Source organism: Acipenser ruthenus, chromosome 3, assembly GCF_902713425.1.
Source record: "Acipenser ruthenus chromosome 3, fAciRut3.2 maternal haplotype, whole genome shotgun sequence".
NCBI classification, from domain to species: Eukaryota; Metazoa; Chordata; class Actinopteri; order Acipenseriformes; family Acipenseridae; genus Acipenser; species Acipenser ruthenus.
Window position 1 is genome coordinate 41,431,484 of NC_081191.1, and position 17,267 is coordinate 41,448,750.

At 38.9% G+C, this 17,267-nt stretch overlaps 1 protein-coding gene across 6 annotated transcripts in view; it reads left to right on the forward strand.

Annotated features, from left to right (window-relative positions):
- The window catches only part of ptpn3 (protein tyrosine phosphatase non-receptor type 3), a 190,152-nt gene that overhangs the window by 132,587 nt on the left and 40,298 nt on the right, over positions 1–17,267 (forward strand). For all 6 annotated transcript variants that reach the window (XR_009318150.1, XM_059012938.1, XM_034059035.3 and 3 more), the window contains 3 exons: positions 8,533–8,623; positions 8,964–9,031; positions 12,774–12,920. Coding sequence is in view for 5 of the 6 variants with exons in the window: in XM_059012938.1 (XP_058868921.1) it covers positions 8,533–8,623; positions 8,964–9,031; positions 12,774–12,920 (306 nt within the window). In the remaining variant the exon portion in view is untranslated. The remainder of the gene's footprint in view (positions 1–8,532; positions 8,624–8,963; positions 9,032–12,773; positions 12,921–17,267) is intronic.

Here is a 17,267-nt window from a genome sequence, read left to right on the forward strand (position 1 = left end):
ATTATTATTATTATTATTATTATTATTATTATTATTATTATTATTATTATTATTTATTTCTTAGCAGACGCCCTTATCCAGGGCGACTTACAATTGTTACAAGATATCACATTATTTTTACATACAATTACCCATTTATACAGTTGGGTTTTTACTGGAGCAATCTAGGTAAAGTACCTTGCCCAAGGGTACAGCAGCAGTGTCCCCTACCAGGGATTGAACCCACGACCCTCCGGTCAAGAGTGTCTCGTTGTCTTTGCCCTCCTCTATAGTTCTGTTGGCGTCTGTACAAAAAAACGTCCAGATCTAGTAGTAGCCGGTTCATCCATACTGACTGAGTCACTTGAATTGCGTTCACTGGTTGTAGAGGACTGTCCATCGGTACATTAATCAGTACCCCGATTATTTCATTAATTTGCCGTTCCAGCTGTAGACTAAGCTGTCCTTATAGTCCTGGGTGTCTTTCAAATTTCTTCATTTTGTATGGTTTCAGTTTGTTTTGAAATTGTTGTAAATCATAACTTAGCTTGTGTACATATCCATTATAATCTTCCGATTTCATCATCTCCTGTAGTTTTACGTTAACCTGGGATACCTCTGAATTCACCGGTTCACTTTCAAGTTTAGTTTGTTCAATTATTAATAGGATCAAGTCCATTGAACATTTATTCAATATGTGCTCCCATTTCTTCAGGAACTCCAGATCTTTAGCACAAATGTTGGCTGTTTACCAATCCTTAAACCTCTCGGTATTTGTTTAGATCTCCAATATTCCGATAAGGTAATGGCGTGCCATTGATACCGTATTGTCTTTTTATTTAAAAAGTCCAGTTTAGATTTTAGTTGTACAATCTTTGTATCTGGATTAGACAATGGCTGGGTTTACATGCATGTGAAAATCGACTCTACAGTCATGACTGTGTGACGTTGTCACGCGAATACATGAAACAGCAAAAGGACATCCTTTTGGCAGCACGACTGTTTTTATCTTCATGGCAACGTATGAAGCTCTCCTCATGATAGTCAGAGTCGTTCTTTTCCTACTTAGTAAGCAAACACGGACATTTAAATATCTCCTCCCCTAAATGACTATGAATTGAGGAATCTGCATTGGTACGGACGATTTTTTTTCCTAAATCAGAACTGAAAAGTACGGCAAACACGTTGTGAGGAAAACTGTCATGATTTGTGCATGTAAACGCCGCCAATCTTAACGGTAATTCACCAGAGATTGTGGCAGAATTATATTTGCCTCCTCGTCAGTGTAGGAGAGGCATTGAGCCTGAGTATTAGCTTCAGGTATAGGAAAAATACTGCAGGTCTCGAATGGACAGTTTTGAAAGAAACACATAGTAGCACACATGTAGTCATTTTAAAACATGATATCCGGTACTACACTAAACAAAGTTATTTGGTTGCTTGCCTTGCTCCCAGGAAATTACTGTTAATATTACTGAAGGTAATTTGCATGGTTATTTTAGTCAATAGGGGAATCAGCTGGTTAGGGACAGGAAAGAATGCTTGCAACATATTCCTTTAACCCTGTGTAGTTTTAAAATTTAAAATGTATTTTTATTTAATTACACCAAACTCCACAATTCAGCCCTGTTTAGGGAACGGAAGTACAGAACTGATAAGATTTATGGAATTATTTTGTTATCTTTAACCACAAATTATTGTATTGAACTGAGTCGGTAGTGTGCTGTGCCAAAGTCTGGTTGCAACTGTATGTGTCATTTGCACCTCCATTTAAAATCAAACATTTTTCAAAATAGACTCTAATGATTTCTTCGTTAAAGTTATTTAATTTAAACAAGAGATTTTTTGCAGTGTTCTCTCATTTCATTCACATTTCAAAAAGAAAAAAAATACCTGGCTTAGTCTGTCTGTACTTGTCAGGATGTCCAAGCTTGGTCAAATGTAACAGATTTGATTTGTTTGTGCAGTGAAGCCTATTACAACTAAACCTATAAAACATCTGGATAAAGACAGCAGAAGAAGTGGATAAACAAATCCTTTTGAAGCGTACAGCAGTAATGCTATCAGCAGGATGACTGCCAAAGCCTTGGGATTTGACAGAAACTAAACACATTGTTGAACAAAAAAATGCCATTTTTTCTGTATTAAGTTTTTAAAATAGATTTTCTTATTTCTTTTAGCACTAGCTAGGCTATGTTATCACTAGCTATGTCTTATTAAGCTATGTCTTAGTTGGTGCTTATCTTGGTGAGAGCGGAGTCTGATGAAGTTTTAACACCTACTCTCTTTGTATGTAATGGAAGTCATGAAGATCTGGATATGTCCAGTGACTGCTGTGAATAGTGCAATTGGCGACGAGGGAAAGACCTTGTGACAGCCTGCTGAGACAGCTGACAGGAGGAAATAGACCCCATTGGGGCTGGCAAGGATGAGCCACCCTAGTTGGCAGTATCCAGCTCTGTGTTTTTCAAATGGAACGGGATGCTGGAGACACCCGCCCAAGGCTTCTAAGAAATTAAAGAGAAAAATACCCCTAGAGTCTTCGAGAGCGACTTAGAAAAGGAAGCGACTTAGAAAAGGAAACAGATAAGGGAACAGAGAGTATTTTGCAAAGGACTAGCTCAAGATCTGCAGTTAGCAAAGACATGGAGCTCCAGGTTTGTGTCTGTAGCTGGAGCAAAGTGACAATGGTTAGGGGTTTGAAGATTCATCAAGGGAGAAGGAAATGCTTGAGGGAGAAGGGACAAGGGCCTTACATTGATCAGTACTTCTTACGAAGTCAGTCAAGTCAGTCGAATGAAATCCAGCGACAGGAAGCAAACCACAGTTCACAGAATATCAGCACCCCTGTCATAGATGAGAGGAGGACTTGCATAAACACAACTAGTGATGAACCTAATAATCCTTGTGAACCCGGTCATATGAACCAGTGTAAGAAAGAACATAACCTCAGTGGGCGCAAGCCTAAAGTTAAATGACCAAGAGCTTCTGAGGAAACAGCGTGAGACACAGTAAACATGAATCTCTGTTTTGCGTTGGAAAGGTTAGGTGGAACAGTCAAAAAGAAGCTGGATAAATTTGGGGATACCATCTGTGTCTATAGAAGTGAGAGGTTTGGAGTTGAAAAAAGAAAGGATAAAGTACAAACTATTCCTGTAAAGTCTTGAGCAGTTAGTTAGAGAAAGGAGGCACCTTCAGTCAGTTTCGCTCTATTTCCCTGTTAAACGTGGAAGGCAAGATTTTCTTCAGCATTGTTGCTCAGGGGTTGTAAGCTTACCTATGAAGAACTGCTTCATTGACACTTCAGTACAGAAAACCAGTATTCCTGGTTCCCCAGGATGCTTAGAACACATAAGTGTTATCTGGCAGCGAATTCAAACAGCTAAAAAGGAGAGGAAGGAGCTCCGTGTGACATTCCTGGATTTGGCTAATGCATACGGTTCAGTACCACATGAACTTCTTTGGGCAGCATTTGATTTTTTCAGTGTACCGAGGACAATAACAAACTTAGTGAAAGCCTTCATCAGAGATTTGCAATTTTGTTTTTCAAGTTCAGAATTCACCACTACATCGCAATGTCTAGAAATTGGAATAATGGCAGGATGCACCATTTCTCCACTGGCTTTTACCATGGCAATGGACGTAATTATTAGGGCGTCAAAATGGGTAGTGGGAGGAGAACGCTTTGCTTCTGGAATGCGACTGCCACCAATTAGAGCATATATGGATGACATGACAACCATGACTACAACAGTAGCCTGCACTAATCGGTTATTGGGCAAACTAATCAATAACTTTGAATGGGCATGAATGCAATTCAAGCCCAGTAAGTCAAGGAGTATCTCTATAATTAAAGGTAAAGTAGTGGATAAGAGGTTCTACATTAACGGTGAGGCAATACCAACCTTGTCTGAGAAGCCTGTGAAAAGTCTTGGGAGATGGTGTGATAGGGACCTAAAGGACACAGTTCGTGTGGTAGAAGTGAGACAACAAGCAGTGCGAGGGTTGAAGAGCATAGGCAACAGTGCTTTACCAGGCAAACTTAAACTCTGGTGCTTTCAGTTTGGTCTACTGTCAAGACTTCTGTGGCCACTCACTGTGTATGAGGTTTTCTTGACAACAATAGAGAAGCTGGAAGCGTTAATCAGTTCATAAGTCAGGAAACGGTTAGCAGTTCCACGCTGCCTCAGCTGAGTGGGACTGTATGGTAAAGGGATACTGCAGCTGCCAGTCTCAGCTCTAACCGAGGAGTTTAAGTATGCCAAGGTTCGATTGGAAATTACATTGGTAGAGTCACACGATGAATATGTGAGGGGAGGCAGCACCTGTGTTGAAACCTGGAAGAAAGTGGGCAGCAAAGACTGCCCTTCGTATAAGTGATATCATGGGGCACACGCAGCATGGAAGAGGTTGCCTTGGTCTCAGTTCAGCTCCTACATGGCACAAAGCAGCCCCAGCTCAACGGAGGAAGTTGGTAGTCAACAAGGTGCAGAAGCAGGAGGAGAGGATGAGGTGTGTAAAGGCAATTTCCCAGGCCAAGCAGCGAGAATGGACGAGATGTGAGTGTTTGAAACAATGCAAGATCGGCTGGCAAGATCTATGGACAATGGAACAGAGCAGGATCAGTTTCTAAGAGAACACTTTGGCTGATAGAACAACCTTGTGGTGAAACCAGATTTTTTTTTTTTTTTTTTTTTTTTAACATACACTGGTGTATTGCTTTTCTCTTATTTTGTTAATTTCATATGTTGATGCATGTGCGTCATGACAAGTAATACATATTTATTTTATTTATTTATTGATTTATATTGTGTCTGGTGGTCAACTCAGTCTTAGATAACACTTTGGCTAAGAGAACACTTCACTTGCTTCCTGAGGGGTGTTCTCTTAGACGGAGACGACTGTATAAAGAAAATTTCGTCACCTGGCGGTTCTTCTGGGGATTTTTCACAAATGTAGTTGACGCAACCCAGTATGACACACCGCACCAACCACAGTACGGGGGATGTTGTCCACAGAACCAACTGCAGTATGTTTGTATGGTCATTAGGGCATCCTTTTTTGCAAAAATGTAGTTTGATTTTATAGTGTTTCTCTACATGAATGGTAAATTCCATTATGTGTACAGGATATAGCACAGACTCTTTACATTCAGAAGTGGTAAGCATATATTCTTTACACTGACTGGGGTAACTTTATTTTTATAAAGAGTGCACACCAGATTATGAAAAGACGGGTTTCATTTGTCATTGTTGCTGTTAGAATAAGCAGTCTGACATATGAATGAATTGCAATGAGTGTGGAAACTCTCTACTGGATACAAACATAAGGTATAGCTGAGTAACCCAATTGGATAGAGGCTTTCTAAAGATTTATAATATAAAAGTTACATCCCCATTGGAACCTATTCACAGCAACTACATTTATAATGTTGCAGAGAGTGTAGATCTTGCTCTCAAGCATTCTAAATGTTTTAACCACAACACGTTCTACAGGTAGTGGACAAAAAATGGAAACACTAATGTACAGTCAATTAACAGGGAGTTGGGCCACTATGGTATCCCGCTCTGTGGAGTTCTCGGCGGACTGTTTCTGATGAAACTGGCTGCTCGCTTGCAGTCAGTTGATCTGCAGTTGCTCGCCTGTTTTGCCTTGCACTTCGAATTCTTCGAAAGAAATACTGAAATTGCAAAAGATGTGGTATTCAGAAAGGCAAACTACAATTTAAACCTTCAGTGTAAGAATACTGCAGCAGAGGGTCTAAATTTAAAACACAAATCCCCTATCTCAAAAGAGGACCTTAAAACTTCTCAAATAAATACTAAAACTGAACTGTGTACATGGTTTGGTTGACGCCAAATTGTTTGAGTAATTTATCTTTGACCTAGCCCAAACCATATCGAGAGAAGAGCCTTATAATTGTCCTTCAAGTTACTCGTGGATTTAGCCTTGTGTGGTCTCTCTCACTGAACTGTTTACCAAGGCTGCTCAAATGAGCCTCCCGGATCATTGTCACCGCTCTGCCTGTACGCACCCTTAAGGCCTGGTCACACGGGCAACTTTTGTCGACGACAAGAAGAGGAACACATTTGTTGCCTGCATGTTGCCTTGCAGTTTGCAGTGGTCACATGAGAGACAAGCCTGCAGTCGATAACTGGCAACACACAGGCAACAACGTAATGCAAGCCAGTCATAATGCACGTATTTGTCACGAGACGTAAACATGCTGTGAGGGTTCGATAGAGAAATGTATCAATGAATGACATTAACAAACCTGTAGTTCCTTCTTAAATAAAAAGGTGTACATTAGTAGAATTATTTACTTAGTAGGTCTACATATTTATGCCAAACATAATAAATGTATAGGTATTCATTAACAATGTTTTCAATACTGTACTTTAATTCTAGGCTTTCGAGAGCAAGAAGGCAGACTTCAGATTTTTTTTAAACAAATTTCACTTTTACTGTTAAAATGAAAGATGTTATGATTGGGGTTTCATGTAGGAATGACAGGCATACTGCATACACGGTAAATTAGTTTGAAATAAAACATTTTTAAAAATACGCTACACGTGGCATATTATTATTGTAAAATACATTTATTCGTAGCTTCAATGTTCAATGTTATTGTAATCGTGGATGGTAACATTCACTTATCCACACACACACTGTATTGCAGATCAATAGACTGTAATTAATTGGATGAAATGCAGGAATCAGAATTTATCATATGCTATTGTTATGGTCTAGCCTTATGTGACACTACTAACAAATTTGATTGGCTGGTATTAAAAATGTTGCGCTTGTGTTCCCTTAAAAATAGAATATCGTCCTAAGTGGGAGACATGTTGCCGGGGTGTTGACCAGGGTGGTCGCACGAGGCAACAAGCCGACAGCATCTGTCGCCTCCTTGTTGTTGTTGACAAATGTCGCCCGTGTGACCAGGCCTTTTAAGGCATCAGGAGAATCTGCATCATTTTTATGTTTAAGTTCGCTGGGAGTACTAAAATACAGTGACCTGAAATAGTAATGGCTATTTTCATCTATTTCAGTGAACCAATATTATGATAAATAACCCTATGCTATCCTTTGAGTACAGGGAAAATAGCCATTGATCACAGGAATATATATATATATCCAAGCTGTCACACGTGAAGAATTCACAGCACTGACATGACAGCAGGGTGGGCAAACAGCGCAGGATCGGGTTTATCCCTTATGAGGACAGTGTGTGCATATCATTAATGCAGCAGTTGTGAAATCGATATAAGATTATCTGAGAAATCATCAATCACTAAACATATTTTTCGTAAACCTGTTTCTACTGCCTCCAATTAAGGATTGCTATGGATCCATCTTCCCTGCTGGTGTGAGCCGGTGTAATTTAATATATTGTTATATTTTAATTTGCTTTGGATAAAAGCGTCTGCTTTTGGAGTTGGGGTTGTCTTGCGAATGACCCCTTCACGATGCAGAAAATTAACTTAACCCTAACCCCATTTGAAGAAGATCGTCCCAGGACGCAACTTAGCTTAAGCAGTGAGCAGCAACATCACAGTGCGAGTCGGTCTTCCAATTAAAGCTACAGTACACAACAGAGTACTGTCATTTTTGCTGTATTCAGAATGAAACACATGAAATAGCAACCTAAACATACTACATCTGTTCAATTTAAACAAATAATAACATTAAGAAATGTAGCACACAAAATAGTTTGATATATTTTAAGTTGGGTTAAAACTGAGTAATAACATCCATTTAGATTTTTTTTTTCCCCTTGTACTTGAAGGAGAACCATGGTAATGATAAACAACCCTACGTTTTTCATTTGACACAGCAAAGAGTGAGCTAGAAATACAACCTCTACTTAATTAGCAGTACACTTCTAAACATACCCTGTAGACCCTGATATTGAAACAGCCACCTGACATTTATTTTGATCAGAAAACTTGTATAACAAAGAAGACTACGCTGCAATCTGATTCAGTCATTCAGAATTCTAAAAGGTATTGACAATGTCGACCCAAGGGACTTTTTCGAGCTGAAAAAAGAAACAAGGACCAGGGGTCACAAGTGGATATTAGATAAAGGGCCATTCAAAATAGAAGGCACTTTTTTACACAGCATCGTTGTAGTCTGGAAACAACTGCCCAGTAATGTTGTTGAAGCTGACACCCTGGGATCCTTCAAGAAGCTGCTTGATGAGATTCTGGGATCAATAAGCTACTAACAGCCAAACGAGCACTATGGGCTGAATGGCCTCCTCTCGTTTGTAAACTTTCTTATGTTCTAAGATGGAAATGTTATAATCACTTTTCTGTTTATTTATTCTTTTTTTAATGATGTGTCATGTAAAATATAGACTAGGGTGATGTGTAATATACAAGCTGCTTTTTACCCACTCAAGGTCAGAGCAGCCAGTAAAAGTGTATATTGGCTTGTATCATACAGCATCCTAAACAATATTGTACTGTATATATACATAGCACTTTGCTTCCGAACACTGCAAATGTTGTATAAATAAATGCAGTATTGGATTTTCTCTCTTGACAGCAACTGTATAGAAAAAAACCTGGGATGACCATTTTGTGTGCAAAATTACCTCAGAACATGGACAAGAACCGGTACAAGGATGTGTTGCCATGTAAGTACAATACACTGTTTCTGTGAAAGCAAACCGAATTCAAACTAATGTTGCACGCTTTCTGTGCTTTTAGTATTATTTCTGCATATTTTGGGACATGTCAAAACCACAGGGGTTACGGACAGAGACTGGAAACCAGGAAAAAATGGTTTTGAATCTCAGATATACCATTTTCTTTGGGCCAATTCCCTTTGTTATGTCCTTGGATATGCAGACTTGGCATCTCATATTGTCAGGATTTATGGTAGAACTGCAATTTGCTTTAGTATCATTTCCCTTCCTAATCTAAACACTTTTTTTTGTATGTGTATTTAAAGTTGTTGTTTTTTTCTTCTAACAGATGACAATACCAGAGTTGCTTTATTAGAGGGAGAAGAGGATGATTACATAAATGCCAACTTTGTTAATGTAAGTTTTTATTATTTTATTTCTTTTTAATATCTTCTGTGTGTTTTTTTTTTGTTTTTTTTACTTGCTTTTGTAGTTCATGTAAACAATTAATTGTCTCATACAACATCAAATGTAAAAAAAAAGATTAGATTTGGGATCGAATAATAATTTATTATTGTAATTTTCAAAAACTATTGACGGTTCGGAATGACTAGGCTTCTGGTTAGGAGCAGGGCACAAGATGACAACACAGGTTCTGGTCTCGGCATGCAACCAGAGTGGTCTTGGTATTTAAATTACTTTATACAATTACTGTTGCAGTAGACTTTTTACAGAAATATAAAAGCTACGTTTTAATGGAGTCTAAAAATAAAAAAATAAAACATGTCTAAAACTGATAAGCCAATTAGTTCATTCATCCAAGATGACACTGCTGCATGTGACACCAGGTAGACCTATCCTAGCAACCTGAGCAGTCTATAAAAGTTAGTTTGGAACTCTGAAGTGAGAATAATAGGTGCACCAACCCACTTTTATCAGGGTGCACCTGCTACACATCTGCCCTGAAAGAATGAAGAGACTAATTCTGTGACTGCAGCCAAAAATGTAAGCATACCACCAAGCAAGATAGTTTGGAGTTGTTTTTTTTATTTTTTGTTACTTTTATACATTTTGAAATACTGTATATTTAAATATATATATATATATATATATATATATATATATATATATATATATATATATATATATATATATATATATATATATATTTTAAATGACTGGAGTGAAACAGTAAATACTGTAGTGTAGAATCTAGTAAAACTCAGGGTCTCGTTAGAAAAGCTAAGTTACCTTGAAGATCACCTTCAATGGAACTTTTCACTCATCAGGCTCTTAAGAGCATGCATTTAAAGTGGTAAAAATGCACTTCAACTGCTTGCACTCTGATTCTGGCAGAAAGTGAGCTGTGACGCAGACATGGCTCATAAGGCTTCTGTGATGTCAGTTTAACTCATGCTGTCAGTGGCTGGGAGAGGAAATTTGCAGAAAGGAAAGTATCTGATGAACGAGTCAGGCAGAACTGATAACTAAGTGTGGTATATGAGTTTCAAGGTGTAGGATTTAAATGTAATTAGCGGAACGAGTATCCCAACGCCAGTATATAGCATCCCAGAGACAAGACTGCACCATCCTTTCTGGGCAATGTAACAGGGTGAAATGTTACGTGTGTGGGTCATCACTGAATAATACTCACAGCGCTTTGAGCGTTTACATGCCACGCAGGTGCGCATATTGAATTTATACAAGTGCTGACACTAGGGTACCAACAATGGTAGCACTAGTGTTGCATTTAATAAAGAAAAGAAAACAAAGCTCAAAATAAAACTTTGCCACACAAATGGCGAGCGCTAGTCCCACTAAAAGGAATGTCCCGCTCCTGGAACCTACTTCTCTACACAAACCCTCGCTATACACTGTTTGGGATCAACCTCTCCTAAACTAACCTACTTCTGGGCTTCCAGAGTCCTGACATCCTCACGGCGACTCCTGCATCTTTAAACAGCCTTGGCTGGGCAATGCCTTCATGAACACCGTCTTGCAGTTGAAGGCTTTCATAGTAGTTAATCCTGTGGAGCGGATACTCTCCTCCTTGATGTCAACAAAGCACAAGCTTTTGCTCAGCACCCATGTAGCAATGGCCATGCAATACCCTTGAGCTGTGGCACAGACGCTTTTTGAGCTCCACGCAGCCTCCCCGGGCACTCCCCCCAGCCAATCCGGATCACCTGATCAGCTCAGCGCCGGCGAGCCTAACTGGCTGTTCTTACAAAGGTAACACAAAATTCTCCTGTCAGGACACTGCACTCTGAATGGCTATCATATTATCGTTAATAAAACAATGAATAATCCTCTCCCTACACCGAAACCCTAACCTTAAGGTCAGTATCCTTTACACATCTAAATTAGTTCATGTTTAGCAGTGAATAAGTGTTTTTGTTACTTTAAAAAAAAAAAAAAAAAAAAAAAGTGACCAGAGGTGCTGACTTCCTCAGTTGTCCTGACAGGAACATTTCGTGGTACCTTTGTAAGCATTGCGCCTACCTGCTCAATTGGTTGCCCAGCAACGCGGCTCCTGTTCTGCATCCCAGCTGCACACATTTGCACAGGAACCAGCAACAGGACACAGCAATCACCTGATTTTTTTTTTTTGGTAAATTCATCACCTTTCTAAAATGAATTCAAATGTATTTATCCTGCTTTTGTAAACTGCACCAAATAATACAAGTGTAGCAAGCATGTGTAAGATCTTAGGTACAGAAATGCATACAGGTTTTATCCCTGGCTCGCTCTTGCTCTTTTGCAGTTTACACTCTGTGACAAATAACAAACGAAAATGTAGCTCAGGTAAACTATTCATGGATTAAGCTTCCATTACAGAACACAAAATAGAAATAAACTTTTAGGGGGGCTGTCTAGATTTTGCAAGGGATGTATTTACCATTCATACAGATAAATAAATACCGTTGCAACAGATGCTTTCACACAAAAACTTTTTTTTTCTTTATCATAAGAAAATGCTGCTGTGTAGTTGCTGAAACTCGAGTCCTGTTTTTATTTTACATTTCTGTTAAGTATTTTTTGTCAACTCTTAAGGGACCAGCAAAAACATTCATATTATGAGGAGTCTATGCCACCGCTTACTACTGATGCGGGAGGCTGTGCGGTCCAGTGGTTAAAGAAAAGGGCTTGAAGGTCCCCGGTTCAAATCCCACCTCAGCCACTGACTCATTGTGTGACCCTGAGCAAGTCATTTAACCTCCTTGTGCTCCGTCTTTCGGGTGAGACGTAATTGTAAGTGACTCTGCAGCTGATGCATAGTTCACACACCCTAGTCTCTGTAAGTCGCCTTGGATAAAGGCGTCTGCTAAATAAACAAATAATAATAATAATACTGATGTGCGTATTGATAAACAGAGGGCACATTGATGCCTTTATTTGATTGATCTAAACCACTGCAGTGTTTTCTCCCAGCAGTGAAGTATTGACCCATTATTTACGTTAAAACATGCAATGAAAATACTGTGAAATGAAGCCTGTAAAAATCTGATTTATAAATGTTTAGGGCAGTGGTATTAAGATGCGCTACTGTTTGGATCATTAATAAAGACTACCATCATGTTGTTGAATGAGAACTACTCTCCTGAGTCTATTATCTTAGAATTCCAATAACGGTTCCCTCTAGCTAAAAAAAAAAAAAAAAAAGCTATTTAATTCTGGTCAACTTAATTAAAAGTATCCCGATTAGCACTAACGTTGGACTACCTAATGTTAACTTAGGTAAAGTAGTCCAAGATTACTGCTTTTTTTTTTTTTTTTCCAATACCACATCAAAGATAATTCCTTTGTATGTAAAGTGGTTCTTGTCTTGAGATGTACACCAGTATAGCACATTGAGCTCCAGAGTATGGCTCTTTTATTCAGAGGTGAAGCATCCCATTTAAGGCTGTTATGGGTTTTAAAAGACAACACCTATCGATAGTGTGGAAAAAGCTGGTAGGCTGAAAATGCAACATGTTTAATGAGCACAAAACATACCGAAGCTTTGTCTTGGTGCAATCTGGTTAAACCTTATCCCTGGTATGACTCTTTAAGCGAAAATATTTTGACATATTCCACTAAGTAAGGTATGCCGTGGAGGGCGCATATTGCGTAAATGCATGGTTGTCATTGCCTTGTCTGTGTTTCTCTCCCCTTTCAGATGGCAATCCCATCAGCCGGCATTGTTAACAAGTACGTGGCGAGCCAGGGCCCCCTGCCACACACCTGCTCGCACTTCTGGCAGGCTGTGTGGGAGCAGCACTGTGCCGTGATCGTCATGCTCACCACTCTTACGGAACGAGGAAAGGTGAGTCCAGTACACCGTACAATCACGCAAGCAGGCACATGGGCCACTGTCATTTTGTGCTTTTCCCATGGTTATACCATAGTTTACCATGGTTTGTAATATGCATTAACATACCTATCTGGGTTTTACAGTGCTTACCTATCCTTTACCATGCTTTCACTTTTACTATATTAAAATATTAGAAGGGTATACTTTGGTATACACTTTCAGCTGTCATTGTGCACTATGTTAAGATTACTATCTTCATGTCTAATTTATAGGGTCATGCTGTTCGCACGTCTTACCATACCCCATACAGTTCATATAAAAAGTTTTTAAAAAATAAACATAAACTCTCTAAATGAAGGTAAGTGGAACTACCTGTGGAAGGTACAAAATGTATATAGCACATCAGAATTCTCCTAAAATGTAGTAAAAGGGAATATCTATTATGCAGAAATCTGCCATAACAAATTACCCAACTGTGGAAGGGTGGGGGTCACTGACACTGGAGACATAAGATTGTACTTGCAAATACCCCACAGGTGCCCAGTTTTATTTCTTTTCTTTTTGATTTATTTTAGCCCGCAGAGGGCACTGTTGTCTGTGGCCTGTATACCGGCAACAATAATCAGGACCACAGGTTACCAACACAGGTATAGGCAGGCGCACTCACAGGTGCTCAAAAATAATAATGAAAACCAAAGGCGAAATGAAAAGGGAAAATAAAACACAGTAATAAAACTACAAAACAAAAGTGCTGCTTACGCAGTGCCCCCACTGCCGCTATGCTGGTCATCTCGGGTCTCCGTCCTACCCTCTCGCTTCTACCACTGGCGTTCCTGCCTGGTGTTTTGTGTACGCCCTCCTCAGCGTCACTGGGTTTCTCCCGGTCATGGCCACCCAAATACACAACCAAGCGCAGTTCTTATGGGACGAGCAACCCCCCCCAAGGCCCGCCTGTCAACCACTCAGAGAGAGGGAAAGCCAACACACCTTCCTCCCAACCTCTCCGTGACATTGCCATGATTGACAGGCTGATCTTGCGAGGCTGCTGCCCCCTTCCTGCAGAACCACGCAGGCGCCAGATAGTCAGCACAGATCTCCCCTGTTACACCAATGCATTCATGTCAACAGAGAGGAAACCAACCAAGCTGAGAGTGTTTGTTTCTGCTCCACATCAAGTGACATTAAGATTAGAACCAATTAATTATCAGCTGACAGCATAGGAGACATCAGAGTATAACACTGGTTAAAAAAAAAGAGAAAAGAAAAAGGAAAAAGTGATTTAAAAAAAATAAATAAATAAATACAAATGGAAAGAAACTGAACCTCATTCCTATCTTCCAATCTACCCATGTATCTGAATCCTGTATCCTGGCTGTGTGACTGTAAAAGAAACATATACCTGTTTTAAAACACAAAATGATGAAGATTTAGAAAGATCAACCTGCTGCTGTCAATCCCCTATTAATGTTCTATGTTACCCTCACGGTTGATCACATTAAGTCCTGCATGACTGCGCAGTGAATTATAAAGCTGTGTTCAGCTGCCAGCTTTGTGTCAAGCCGTTGGCACAGGCCATCTCTCTAACAGCTTTTTAGGTTCACAAGGATCAGTGCTGTGTAGAAACAATGAGGTGAGATTCATTTCCTGGATGAGGTAGAAAGAAATAAATCACAGGAAGGTGTACAATTGTTAATGGTGAACAAAAGGTTGAATTGAACAAATTAACATTTATAGGGAGTATTTACCCTTGCTTCATTAAGAACTGTACATGTATTTTAGCAAGAAGGTTGCTGGGAAACAAGAAGACATTTTTCTGCTGGGAAGTAACAATTCACTGTAAGAGCCATCATTAAAGCAGAGCTGTTTCAAAGCAACTGTTTTGTCCATTTGATCGATCAATTGGAAGGATATGTACTTTTAATTTGTTTAATTCTATAATTATTATAATTATCAGTCTAGACACTACAGGAAACAATATAAGGCAGTGCTATGTGTACCTTTCCCTTAAAATGATTTGGCTGTTGGACTCTACATGTTCATTAATTTATGCACAGTAAAATCTCAGTTCTTCTATTACAAACATTCTGCAACAAACAGTACAGCCACCACTCCCCCTCCATTTGCAACAATCTGTGTATTGTGTGCAATAATTTATTATGTACTTTAGGTATGGGTGACGCTGATGATGTAGCAGCACCAATTTTCATATTTGATATAGCAGCACCAATATCCCTATTTGATATAGCAGCACCAATATCCCTATTTGATATAGCAGCACCAATATCCCTATTTGATATAGCAGCACCAATATCCCTATTTGATACAGCAGCACCAATATTCCTATTTGATGTAGCAGCACCAATATCCCTATTTGATGTAGCAGCACCAATATCCCTATTTGATGTAGCAGCACCAATATCCCTATTTGATGTAGCAGCACCAATATCCCTATTTGATATAGCGGCACCAATATCCCTATTTGATATAGCAGCACCAATATCCCTATTTGATGTAGCAGCACCAATATCCCTATTTGATGTAGCAGCACCAATATTCCTATTTGATGTAGCAGCACCAATATTCCTATTTGATATAGCAGCACCAATATCCCTATTTGATATAGCAGCACCAATATCCCTATTTGATGTAGCAGCACCAATTTCCCTATTTGATGTAGCAGCACCAATATCCCTATTTGATATAGCAGCACCAATATCCCTATTTGATGTAGCAGCACCAATATCCCTATTTGATCTAACAGCACCAATATCCCTATTTGATATAGCAGCACCAATATCCCTATTTGATGTAGCAGCACCAATTTCCCTATTTGATGTAGCAGCACCAATATCCCTATTTGATATAGCAGCACCAATATCCCTATTTGATGTAGCAGCACCAATATCCCTATTTGATCTAACAGCACCAATATCCCTATTTGATGTAGCAGCACCAATATCCCTATTTGATGTAGCAGCATCAATATCCCTATTTGATGTAGCAGCACCAATATTCCTCTTGGATATAGCAGCACCCACATACCTACAGAATAATTACAATATGTAAGAGCTACAGTGTGTTCAAAGAATACAGAATAGGAAACAGGCAATTCCAGAGTTCTGGATGTATCCTATATAGGCATTTACAGAGGTAAAGAGGTTAAAAACAAATGATATTAGGCTGCAGGGCTAAATTGCCTTGTAATCCCCCACTCTACCCCCTCATGTTTCATGACGGCTATTCCAAACCTCTGTCAGTGTTGCCTCCCAGACTAGCCTCTGCAAATCTTTTTTTTTTTAAATATTCAAGCCAGCTGCCTGCCTGCTGTGTGGCTGTAATAGAGTGAGTAAATCAAATATACAGTTCTGACAGAACCCTGGTCTACAAGTAATAGTGTCTCTTGTAAGTTAGCAGAGCTTCTGCTTGGTAAAATAAAAAGGTAAACCCCATTAGTCATTTACCCTCATTCGAGGGGATATTTTGCCACAACTTACTATACAGCTCTTTTAATGTGCATTTTGCAATCTTTTTTTGGTTACAAATAAAAAAAATACCGTAAGCCAGCTATGTATATTGGTTGGAATTTTTTCTTATGATGACATCTACTTTTGTATGTATTTTAGTATGTATGATTGTAGGCTATAAATACATGTATTTCAAGTGCCATTTGTGTTTATAGTTGTTAGTTAACCCAATACACAATTTGTTTATAATAAATTGTTCGATGAATTCCTCTAATCATGCATTTTCTCTTTTATTCTTTACTCGCCTCCGCGATAAATAAACTCAACATGATTAGAAGTAGCCACCGAACACTTACAGTATTATAAGAACATTTTACAAACGTGTGAAGGTGAAAGTGTACTTTGTACAAAGTGTGGGGGGAGTCTGACAGCATTACAACTACGTCTAGGCAATATCCATGTCAATGATCTTGATCACATTCCTAGTGCATCGCTGTGTCCTTGACGCCTGTTCTTCGTTCTTGTGTGGATAAGACACAGTGTTAAAAGACACAGTGTTAAAAGCCAAGAACACATTGCAAATCCACAATCACCTAAGGGAACTTTATTGTAATATCTAATATGCTGTTTTCTATACCAAGATTTCAATTGTATAATTCAAATAAAATCTACAGTAGATCTAAAGTCAGCTGTCATATAATGTACGTATGCAGAATTCAAATAGGCTACAGTTGCGTTGATAATTTCTTGGTAGTAACATTACACTGGGTGCAAATAACGGTATATCATTTTAGCAATACAACAAACATTCTATAAGGTTACAAATGGTTAAAATAAGTGAATAAATCTCATTCATAACCACAAGTATAGAAAAGGCTAAAATAGTTACATAATT